General features: G+C 39.4%; 1 protein-coding gene across 1 annotated transcript in view; it reads right to left on the reverse strand.

Moving 5' to 3' along the window:
- c2cd3 (C2 domain containing 3 centriole elongation regulator) overlaps positions 1 to 12,076 on the reverse strand; it is a 160,901-nt gene that overhangs the window by 49,271 nt on the left and 99,554 nt on the right. The window contains exons 25-26 of the mRNA XM_073044032.1: positions 2,696 to 2,834; positions 946 to 1,010 (exon numbers count right to left, since the gene is read on the reverse strand). Of these exons, the coding sequence (XP_072900133.1) occupies positions 946 to 1,010; positions 2,696 to 2,834 (204 nt within the window). The remainder of the gene's footprint in view (positions 1 to 945; positions 1,011 to 2,695; positions 2,835 to 12,076) is intronic.

Here is a 12,076-nt window from a genome sequence, read left to right on the forward strand (position 1 = left end):
TAGACAGGGTGGCAAAGATGTTTGGCATGCTGGCCTTCATCAGTCAGGGCACTGAGTTTGGAAGATGGGATGTCATGTTGCAGTCATACCAGATGGTTGTGTGACTGCACCTAGGGTATTATGTAAAGTTTTGATCCTCCTTTTTATTGGAAGGACATCACAAAGAGAGCAGAGGAGATTTACAAGGATGCTGCTAAGATGTAAGGGACTGAGTAATAGGGAGAGGTTTGGAAGACTAGGACTTCATTCCTTGGAATCTAGCAGACTGAGCGATGATCGTATAGAGGTGTGTAAAGTCATGAGGAGAATAGATAGAGTGAATGCACATAGTCTATACCCAGGGAAGGGGAACTAAAAAACCAGAGGACATAGTTTAAGCTGGGAGATGAAGGACATAGAAAAGGAATTGAGGGCAACATCTTTATACAAAAGGCGATCCGTACATGGAATAAGCTGCCAGAGAAAGTGGTTGAGGCAGGTACAGTAACAACATTTAAATAATATTTGTATAAGCATATGGACAGGAGGGGTTTAGAGGGACCAATGCAGGCAAATGGGACTATCTTGGTAGGCAAAATATTTGAATTGGATGAGTTGATCCAACAGGTGTGTTTCCATATGTCTAACTCTATGACTTTGTTATGTGATTATCTGTTTATTTTCACTAGTGTTCACAGATTGAATACACCAACAGAATTCACTATTCGTCTTTCATTCTTCAAACACACAACCATCCTACAATGACTAAACTTCAACCTATTTGGTTAAATACCTCAATAACTGAAGACTACTATTAACTTATTTATTCACTTTAGCTTAATTTCTATTCTATAACATACCATCAGTAATCAGTTTCAGCAAATGTTCTCTTTTGAAATATATTCAGGAACAGCTGGTCCAATAACAGAATCAAATAAATAATGCAGAACTATATTTAGTATTTACCTGCTTTATGCCATACTTTGAAAACTAGTGTTTGCTGTGGATCCAATAATAACTCTTTGGGCAGCCTGGAATAAGACAAACAAAATCCACGGTAAAAAACAAACTTTATCTTCAGTTAGATATATTCATTTTCTAAACGGCACACACATTATCTATAAGGACTCGTCTAGATTCTGTTTTAGGGCTTGAATCTTAATTTATATAGCTTCCCTTGGCTCAAGAAGACAAGAATGTAACAAAATAACGTGGTTTTTCACATTGAATAGAGCACTCCTGATAGAATATTATCTATAGCTTGAGATAGTATAAACAGTGTTTTATCTCCAAAGCAAAATCAAATGTCTCTTGAGGAGTGCTACCTCCACAAAAAGCCCAATTCATTCAAACTGACTTAGATTAGAATTAGAATCAGATTTATTATCACTGAAATACATCATTAAGTTTGTTGTTTTGCGGCATCAGTACAGTGCAAGACATAAAAATAAATAAATTGTGCACAAGACGAACAGCGAGGTAGTGTTCATGGGCTCATCGATAGTTAAGAAGTCTGATGGTGGAGGGGAAGATGTCGTTCTTAAAACGTTGAGTGTAGTTTTCAGGCTCCTTAACCTCTTTCCCTTACAGCCTATCTAATTTAGCTGCATTTACCTAGGTTTGTCACATATCATTCCAAACCATCCGATCTTTGTACCTGCCCAAATGTCTTTTAAATGTTATAATTGTAACCACCTCTAATACCTCCCCTGGCAGCTTACTGTTCCAAATTACTGTTCCAAATTTGCCTCTCAGATCCACATTAAATCTTTCCCCTCTTACCTGAATCCCATAACCTCTTGTATTGGGCTCCTCTACCATGGGTAAAAGATTGTCACTATAATCTGCTATGAGGTCCCAACTTAGCAATTTTTGTTCTCAGTCTATCCAATCTTGCATTATAACTGCAGCAAACCACTCCAGACAACATCATTGTGAAACTGTTCTGAGTCCTCTATAACTTAAAGAGAAACATAAAGGCAATCTGGGGCGTAAATAAAAATTCAAATTTGAAAGAGTAACCAAGGAATGAACAACTGAATGGCTAGCACAAGAATTTGAAGGCAAGGACTGAAAACCCGTCTTTCTCAAATATCTTGTCCAACCTCCTGTGGTAGAATGTGATAGTGAACAGCTAGAACCAGCAGGAATGTGGAACTTGCAGTGTACAGTATTTCCAGCATAGCCCAATCAAGTTTTTTGCTGGCTCTCAGAGCAATCCTATTCCTACACTTACTTTTCTCTTATGCTCATTCCCCCTATCTTCCCTTCAAGCAGCCTACACCAGACAGAGGCGCTTTCAATAAACCTCACAACCAACAAGCCTTTGGGATGTGGAAGGAAACTGGAGTGTAGGTAGTCCGAGGAGAGAATACAATCTCCACACAGAGAACACCAGAGGTCAGCACTAAGCCTGGCTTGCTGGAACTGAGGCAGCTACACAATCTGCAGCAGCCCTACTCTGAGAGTTTGCATGGTGACAAGAAATAAAACTGGACAGATGCTTATGGGATTTCAAAGGTAACATTGTGCAAGTGCAAAGAGAAACACAGTAAACTGATCCCAGGTATGAGTGGATAGTTGGGAAGGAAACCAGGTTTCATCAATTTTCTTTTTTAGGGTTCTGCAGTTTAGTAATCATTCACACCAACTGGTGCTGACTGTATTAGCTAAGGAAGCTCCGTAGTTATGCTATAAAATTTCAGTGAACACTTACCTTGTTTGCTGCTGGTGTTCCCAGATAGGACAATATGAATTTTCTATCAGAGGAGTTCTTATAGGAGTGGGATTGGTTGATGTAGAATATGACACATAGGAACTTGGTTTAACTCCAGTTTGTTCTGTCAAAGGACATCCTTTAAAATGTAATTATAAGATAGTAAGTATAAAATAAACCTAAAAAATACATTATGCCTTTAAGAATCAAACACTAATCAATACACAACCAATTTAATTTGTTCTTATTTTTGACAGCACAGGAAGATCAGCCAAAGTTCAGAGTGCCCACATTGCATAAATTCAGTATGAGAAAAAAATCCAGAAGTAGATATTTCTCCACAAGACTAACCAAAATCTGGCAAAATTGGTCTGCAGCTATTTTAGTTGAAACATTTTTGAAACAATTTTTCATAGATTGTCTAGAGTATTGTGTTGAAAAAATATAGAGCACAATATCAGGCCATCTTTTCAAACTATTCTTGCATTAGTACTTATGTTTCACTTAAACATCTTCAGATTCTTTCTAATCCAGCTTCATGTTATGTTATGTTATGTTTTGTTATGTTTTCTTATGCAGCCTTTCCAAATGTTTCCAAATTATTTGCTTCAATCATTCTATTTGAAAACAAGTTCCATGTTATCGCTATTCGCTGTGTTAACAAGTTTATTGTGGATTTTATATTTGTTTTCTTGTTTGAGGAATGCTCAAAATTTGCTCTATATTTCTATTACAACTCTACAAAGGCAATCCATTTGACAATCCCTCAAACTCTCCTCCCTCCTCTTTGAAAAGTACATAACATATCCTTAAAAACATGAACAAAATTGTGCACCGTACTCCAGGTGCAGTTGAATCAAACTTTCATACCTTCACTGTAAAACCATAAGACAAAGGAGCAGAATGAGGCTATTCAGCCCATCGAGTCTGCTCAACCATTCCATCATGGCTGATCCCAGATCCCATTCAACCCCATACACATGCCTTCCTGCCATAACCTTTGATAGTTTGACCAATCAGGAAACGATCAATTTTCACTTAAAATATAGCCACTGTCTTGGCCTCCACTGCAGTCTGTGGCAAAGCATTCTACGGATTCACTACTCACTGGCTAAAAAAAATTCCTCCTTACCTCTGTTCAAAAGGGTCACCCTTCAATTTTGAGGCTGTGCCCCTGGGTTCTGGATACCCCCACCAGAGGAAATATCCTCTCCACATCCACCTTATCTAGTCCTTTCAACATTTGCTAGGTATCAATGAGATATCTTCACATTCTTCTAAATTCCAGTGAGTACAGGCCCAAAGCTGCCAAAAGCTCCTATATGTTAACCCCTTCATTCCCTCGTGAACCTCCTCTGGAGTCTCTCCAAAGACTCCTTTCAGAGATAAGGGGGCCAAAATTGTTGACAATACTTCAAGTGCGGCCTGACTAGTGTCTTATAAAGCCTCAGAATTACCACCTTGTTTTTATATTTTATACCCTTCAAAATGAATGCCAACCTGTAAATTAACCTTCTGGGAGTCTTGCAAGAAGATTCCTAATTCCCATTGCATCTTTGATGTTCGAAATTTTCTCCCCATTTAGATAATAGTCTGCACTATTGTTTCTTTTACCAAAATACATTATCATATATTTCCCAACACCGTAGTCCATCTGTCACTTTTTTGCCCATTCTTCCATTTTGTTTAAGTTCTTCTGTAATCGCATTGCTTCCTCATCACTACCTACCCCTTCACCTAGCTTCATATCATCTGCAAACTTTGCCACAGAACCAACAATTCTATTATCTAAATAAGTGACAAACAATGTGAAAAGTAGCAGTCCTAATACTAACTCCTGAGGAACACCACTAGCCACTGGCAGTCATCCAGAAAAGGCCACCTTTATTTCCACCCACTGCCTCCTGCCTGTCAGCCCGTCCTCTAAACATGTCAGTATCTTTCCTGTAATGCCAGGGGATTTTATCTTGTTAAGCTGCCTCATATGTGGCACCTTATCAAATGCCTTCCGAAAATCCAAGTAAATGACACCCACTGCCTCTGCCTTTATCCACTCTGCTTGTTACTTCCTTTAAGTATTATAACAGATCTGACAAGCAAGATTTCCCTTTCCAGAAACCATGCTGACTTTGACTTATTTTATCATTAGTCTCCAAGTACTCCAAAACCTTAATAACCTCATCCTTAATAATGGACTCCAACACTTTCCCAACCACTGAGGTTAGGCTATCTGGCCTATAAATTCCTTTCTTTTGCCTTCCTCCCTTCTTAAAGAGTGGAGTGACATTTTCAATTTACCAGTCCTCTGGAACCATTCTTGAAAGAACACATCCAATGACCATAAGATATAGGAGCAGAATTAGGCAATATGGCCCATTGAGTCTGCTCCACCATTCAATCATGGCTGACCATTTTTTTTCTCCTCCTCAACCCCAGTTCCCAATAATCTTTCATGCCATGTCAAATCAAGAGCCTATCAATCCCTGCCTTAAGTACACCCAAACACCTGGCCTCCATAGCTGCATGTGGCAATAAATTCCACAAATTCTCCACCCTTTGGCTAAAGAAATTTCTCCGCATCTGTTTTGAAAGGGCACCCCGTCTATCCTGAGGCTATGCCTTCTTGTCCTAGACTCTCCCACCACGGGAAACATCCTCTCCACATCTACTCTGTCTAGCCCTTTCAATTATCGAAAGATTTCAATGAGATCCCTCCTCCCCTTCTGAATTCCAGCAAGTACAGACCCACAGCCATCAAACATTCCTCATATGATAACCCTTTCATTCCTGGAATCATCCTCGTGAACCTCCTCTGGAACCTCTCCAATGCCAGCACATCCTTTCTAAGATGAGTGGCCCAAAACTGTTCACAATACTCAAGGTGAGGCCTTATAAAGCCTCAGCATCACATCCTTGCTCTTATATTCTAGACCTCATGAAATGAATGCTAACGTGGCATTTGCCTTCCTCACCACTGACTTGACCTGCAAGTTAATCTTAAGGGTGTTCTCCACAAAGACTTCCAAGTCCCTTTGCATCTCAGATTTTTGGATATTCTTCCTGTTTAGAAAATAGTCCACACATTTATTTCTACTACCAAAGTGCATGACCATGCATTTTCCAACATTGTATTTTATTTGCCATTTCTTGCCCATTCTCCTCATCTATCCAAGTCCTTCTGCATCCTACCTGTTTCTTCAACACTACCTGCCTCTCCACCAATCTTTGTACCATCTGCAAACTTGGCAACAAAGCCATTTATCTATTTCATAATTTAAATCATTTATATACAGCACAAAAAGAAGTGGTCCCGACACTGACCTCTGCAGGTCACCACTAGTCACTGGCAGCCAACCAGAAAGAGATCCTTATATTCCCACTTGCTGTCTCAGATCAATCAGCCAATGCTCTAACCATGTTAGTAACTTTCCTGTAATACCATGGGTCTTAACTTGGTAAGCAGTCTCATGTGTAGTACCTTGTCAAAGGCCTTCTGAAAGTCCAAATATATAACATCCACTGCATCTCCTTTATCTATCTTACTTGCAATCTCCTCAAAGAATTCCAACAGGTTTGACAGGCAGGATTTTCCCTGAAGGAAACCATTCTGACTTTATATTACCTTGTCCTATGTCACCAAGTACTCCATCACCTCATCCTTAACAACTGACCCTAACATTTTCCCAACCACTGAGGTCAGGCTAACTGGTATATAATTTCCTTTCTGCTGCCTTCCTCCTTTCTTAAAGAGTGGAGTGACATTTGCAATTTTCCAGTCCTCTGGCACAATGCCAGAATCCAATGACTTTTGAACGATAATTTCTAATGCCATCACAATCTCTAATACTACCTCTTTCGGAACCCTAGGGTGCAGTTCATCTGGTCCAGGTGTCTTATGTACCTTTAAGTTTTTCAGCTTTTTGAGCACCTTCTCTCTTGTAATAATAACTGCACCCACTTCTCTTCCTTTACACACTACAACATCAGGCATGCTGCTAGTGTCTTCCACAGTGAAGACTGATGCAAAATACTCATTTAGATCATCAGCTATCTCTTTGTCCCCCATTATTATTTCTCCTGCCTCATTTTCTAGTGGTCCTATATCCACTCTAACTTCTCTTTTATTTTTAACATAATTGAAAAAACTTTTACTATCCACTTTGATATTATTTGCTAGCTTGCTTTCATATTTAATCTTTTCCCTTCTAACAAATTTCTAAATTGCTCTCTGTAGGTTTTTAAAGACTTCCCAATCCTCTATCTTCCCATTTATTTTTGCTTTGTTGTTTGCCCAACCTTTTGCTTTTACAATAGCTTTGACTTCCCTTGTCAGCCATGGTTGTACTATTTTATGATTTGAGTATTTCTTCATTTTTCGAATACATATGTCCTGCACTTCCTAATTTTTCCCAGAAACGCACGCCATTGCTGCTCTGCTGACATTCCTACCAGCAGCGCCTTCCAATTTACTTTGACCAACTCCTCTCTCACACCACTGCACTCCACTGAAATACTGCTACATCAGACTTTACTTTCTCCCTATCAAATTTCAAGTTGAACTCAATGCATCTGCTATCTCTTCAGCAACCTCTTTCAGAACTCTGGAATGTAGTCCATCCGGTCCAGGTGACTTATCCACCTTAAGACCTTTGGAGTTTGCCTTGCACTTTTTCCTTTGTAATAGCAATGGCACTCACTGCTGCTCCCTAACATTTTTGAAGCACTGGCACACTGCTAGTGTCTTCCACAGTGAAGATCAATGCAAAGTACTTATTAAGTTCATCCGCCATTTCTTTGTCCCCCAGTACTACTTCACCAGCATAATTTTCCAGTGGTCTAATATCAACTCTCACCTCCTTTTTGCTCTCTATATAAAAGAAAAAACTTTCAATATCCTGCTTTATATTATTGCCTAGTTTGCCCTCATATTTCATCTTTTCCCTTCTTGTGGCTTTTAGTTGCTTTTTGTTGGATTTTAAAAACTTCCCAATCATCCAACTTCCCCTCAGTTTTACTGCATCATATGCCCATTCCTTGGTTTTTAGCAGTTCTTAACTTCCCTTGTCAGCCATGGTTGCCTACCTCTGCCATTTGAAAACTATTTCTTTCATGGGACATACCTATCTTGTGCCTTGTGAACTATTCCCAGAAACTTCAGCCATCTCTGCTCTGCCGTCATCCCTGCCAGTATCACCCTGCAATCCACCTGGGCGAGCTCCTCTCTCATGCCTCTGTAAGTCCCTTTATGCCATTGCGATGCTGATAGATCTGACTTATGCTTCTCCCTTTAAAATTGCAGTAAAAATTCAATCATGTTATTATCACTGTCTCCTAAGGGTTCCTTTACCTTAAGCTCCCTAACAAAATCTAGATTATTACACAACACCCCATCTAAGATAGCCTTTCCCCAAGTAGGATCAAGCACAAGCTGCTCTAAAAACGATCCTGTAGACATTCAACAAATTCCCTCTCTTACAATCTGAAACCAACCTGATTTTCCCAATCTCCTTGCTTGCTGAAGTCCCCCATTACAATTGTGACATTACCCTAATTACATGTCTTTTCCAGTTCCCTTTGCAATCTCAACCCCACATTCTGGTTACCATTTGGAGGCTTAGATATGATTCCCATAATGTTTTTTTTACCCTTGCAATTTCTTAACTTCACCTACAAAGATTCAGCATTCTCTGACCCTATGTCACCTCTTTCTAAAGATGTAATTCCATCTCTTACCAATAGAGCCACACCACCCCCTATGCATTCCTGTCGTTTTGTTACAAAGTATATCATTTGATATTAAGCTCCCAACTCTGACTTTCTTTCAGCCACGACTCAGTGATGCCCACAATGTCATACTGACCAATATCTAATTGTGCCACGAGTTCATCCACCTCATTCTGAATACTATGTGTATTTAGATACAGCACTTCCAGTCCTGCACCCTTCACCCTTTTGAATTTTGCCACTGTGGTACAATTTAATGCTTTACACTGTCTGCATCTGTACCTAATCATTGGCTCGTCCTTCCTTACATTCATAATACACTTATCATCTACTTGTATAACTTGCCTATTTTTAATTTCATCCCTCTAGAAATAAGCCAATACTTTCCCCACCTTTTGTGTGACTTCGGTAGCCTGAGATGCTACCTTTCATTATTTATGTATTTGTACTTAAAAGGCCCCCTTCCTCCTTTATTCCATTTAGATTCTCATTTTTCAAGATAGAACATGGAATGGTACAGCACAGAAACAGGCCCTTCAGCCCACAATGCTGTGCTGAACCAAAATAAATTCATAATCAAATGCAGGCAACACACACAAAATGCTGGAGGAACTCAGCAGGCAAGGCAACATCTATGGAAAAGAGTACAGTCGATGTTTAGGACTGGAGAAAAAAAAATGAGGAGTATATTTAAAGGGGTGGGCAGGGAAGGGAGAAACACAAGGTGATAAGTGAGACCAGGAGGGGGAGGGGTGAAATAAAGAGTTGGGAAGCTGATTGGTGAAAGGGATACAGGGCTGGAGAAGGGAGAATCTAATAGGAGAGGACAGAAGGTCATGGAAGAAAGAAAAGCAGGGAGGCGATGGGAAGGCGAGGAGATGAGGTGAGAGAGGGAATAGGAGATGGGGAATGATGAGGGGGCTGGGGGTGCATTACTGGAAGCTCGAAAAATCAATGTTCAAGGCATCAGGTTGGAGGCCACCCAGACGGAATATAAGGGTTTCCTCCAACCTGAGTGTGACCCCATTGCGACAGTAGAGAAGGCCATAGATTGACATATCAGAATGGGAATGGAAAGTGGAATTAAAATGGGTGGTGACTGAGAGGTCCCCCTTCTTCTGGTGGATAGAGCATAGGTGCTCGACTAAGCAGTCTCCCAATCTATGTCAGGTCTCACTGATATACAGGAGGCCACACAGGGAGCACTGAACAGAGTATATGACCCCAAAAGACTCACAGGTGAAATGTTGCCTCACCTGGAAGGTAATGCCCCCCCCTCACCATTCTCCATCCTTTTTTCCCTCTAAATCATAAAGTATGTTGAAATTTTTCAGCAGGACAAGCCACATTGTTAGATCGTTTTGTGTTTGATCTGAAACTTTAACTCTTATTTCACTTCCCACAGATATGGCCTGACAAGTACTTTGTGATTTTGCTCTGAGTATTGAAAACTGAGCAACTATTTGAAAGTCTTTGATGATGACTGAACACCATTAAATTGCAATGCGATATGTGATCAAGCAACCTCACCAAATGTACACCCCACCATGTAAACAAGCTACTGATGTTATTAAAGCTGCAGTGTTAGTTTTTAAACTCCCGTTTTAAATTTTTAAAAAATCTTGCAAGGGAAGTTAAATTTCACAACATAAACCGATGTTAATAAACCTGATTCTAATACTAAAACCAAAGGGTTTCTTTTTCAGGGCAACATTTTAGCCTCAACTTCATAACTTGATGAAGTTCACAGCTACAGACAAATCAGCAACAATCTCAAATCTCTGATGAAACAGAGGACCTTCAAAAGTTAAAAACACAAGAAACCCTGTAGATGCTTGAAACCCAGAGCAACATACACAAAATGCTGTAAGAACTCAGCAAATACGTAGCATCTATGGAAGTGACGTTGAGGACCAAGTTCCTTCTTCAGGACTGGACAGGAAGGGGGAAGACACCAGAATGAAAAGTTGAATTACTCTGTAACAAGTGACATAACTGCACCCACACTATGTATCACCATTAAAAATTAGAAACAAGGAGATGTGAAGGAACCAATTATTGAAATATGCAATGGATTTGTGAGAAATAAATGAAACATACAGAAATCAATTAATATCTGGCATTTCCATTACATTTTGCTAGGACAGCTGCCTGACAGAAAGACGAATGGCAGTCAGTTCGGCTAACTTTAGAACTATAGGTACAAGTATGCATTGTTTATTTGTTATGAATTAAAGTGGGTAAGTACGTAGATCAAACACAAGATAATTTGCAAATGCTGGAAATCCAAAGCAACACACACACAAAATACTGGAGGAATTCAGCATTTTGTGGATAAGCAAATGCCACTTTTAAGTTAGGTGTTCCTCTAAAGATTCAGGACCATTAACCACATTCTTATAACTGATGTGGGAAACACAGGCCAGAAATAATTTGGACTATATTTACATCCACTGATCCATCTACATTTTCCATTTCAGTTATTTAGAATAATTATCTTTTATCCCTACTCTCCGCTCTATCACTGTTGGGTGGAATCTTTTGCTGTCAAGACTGCATTCTCTGATATTCATTGATTTAATAAGAAGTTATCAAAAGTCTTTTTAAAGCCTGGATTAATTCATCTTTTGTTACATTTAATAGAGTTTATCAAACAAGATATCATTTGAAAACCATGGTGATCAATATCTTCTCTATCTTACACAAAATGCTGGAGAAACTCAGCAGGCTATGCAGCATCTGTGGAAAAGAGTAAACAGTTGACGTTTCAGGTCAACACCCTTCACCATGACTGGAAAAGATGATGAAAAGTCAGAGCAAGAAAGTGGGGGGAGAGGAGGAAGAAGTACAAGGTCATAGGTGATAGGTGAAACTGAGAGAGGGAAAGGGGTGAAAGGGCTGGGAAATTGATTAGTGAAGGAGATAAAGGGCTGGAGAAGGGGGAGGAGCACCAGAGGGAGATAATGGGCATGTAATATCCTTCCGGTAATTGTCCCCTTTCACCATTCCCCCTTTCCAATTTCCCTCTCTCACCATATCTCCTTACCTCCCCCTTCCCTTTCTCTATTTCCACTCAGTACACCAACCTTATTGTTAAAGAATAGTTAGAAATTGCCTCCCACTAACTCAAACTGATGCTTTATTTCTGAAATTCTCAACTAGATAATTCTGCCCTTTTTATAACTCAACTACTTTAAAATATTGTGGAAGGGAAGGGTTTTGGAGTAAGTTAAAAGACAAGTACAACATCGTGCGCTGAAGGTCATGTATTGTGTTGTACTGCTCTGTGGTCTATTGTTTCAAAAATAATTAAGAAAATGATTTGAGCATTTCCAAAGCTAGTTTCCCATTAATATGCTGACTAAAATAAATCTAACACAAATTAAATGATTTTTGTACACTGCTTTCAATTATAAACTCTATTAGAATGTTAATTATAACTATGTAACTCATAATTATAACTATTATGATGTTAATCAATTTCTGCTAACTCTGTTCGTAGACTGCAGAGTGCTGCTGCGCACCATGTCAACTCCAGAGTTTAATTCAGATTTGGCTTTGTCACTTTGGCAAAGTTTATTGAAGATCCTGTACCAATCTATAATAGCTAACGGCGGGCTGGTATTTTTGGCAAAGATCTCAATCTGCTTTTATGCT

Source organism: Hemitrygon akajei, chromosome 4 (genome assembly GCF_048418815.1).
Source record: "Hemitrygon akajei chromosome 4, sHemAka1.3, whole genome shotgun sequence".
Lineage (NCBI taxonomy): Eukaryota > Metazoa > Chordata > Chondrichthyes > Myliobatiformes > Dasyatidae > Hemitrygon > Hemitrygon akajei.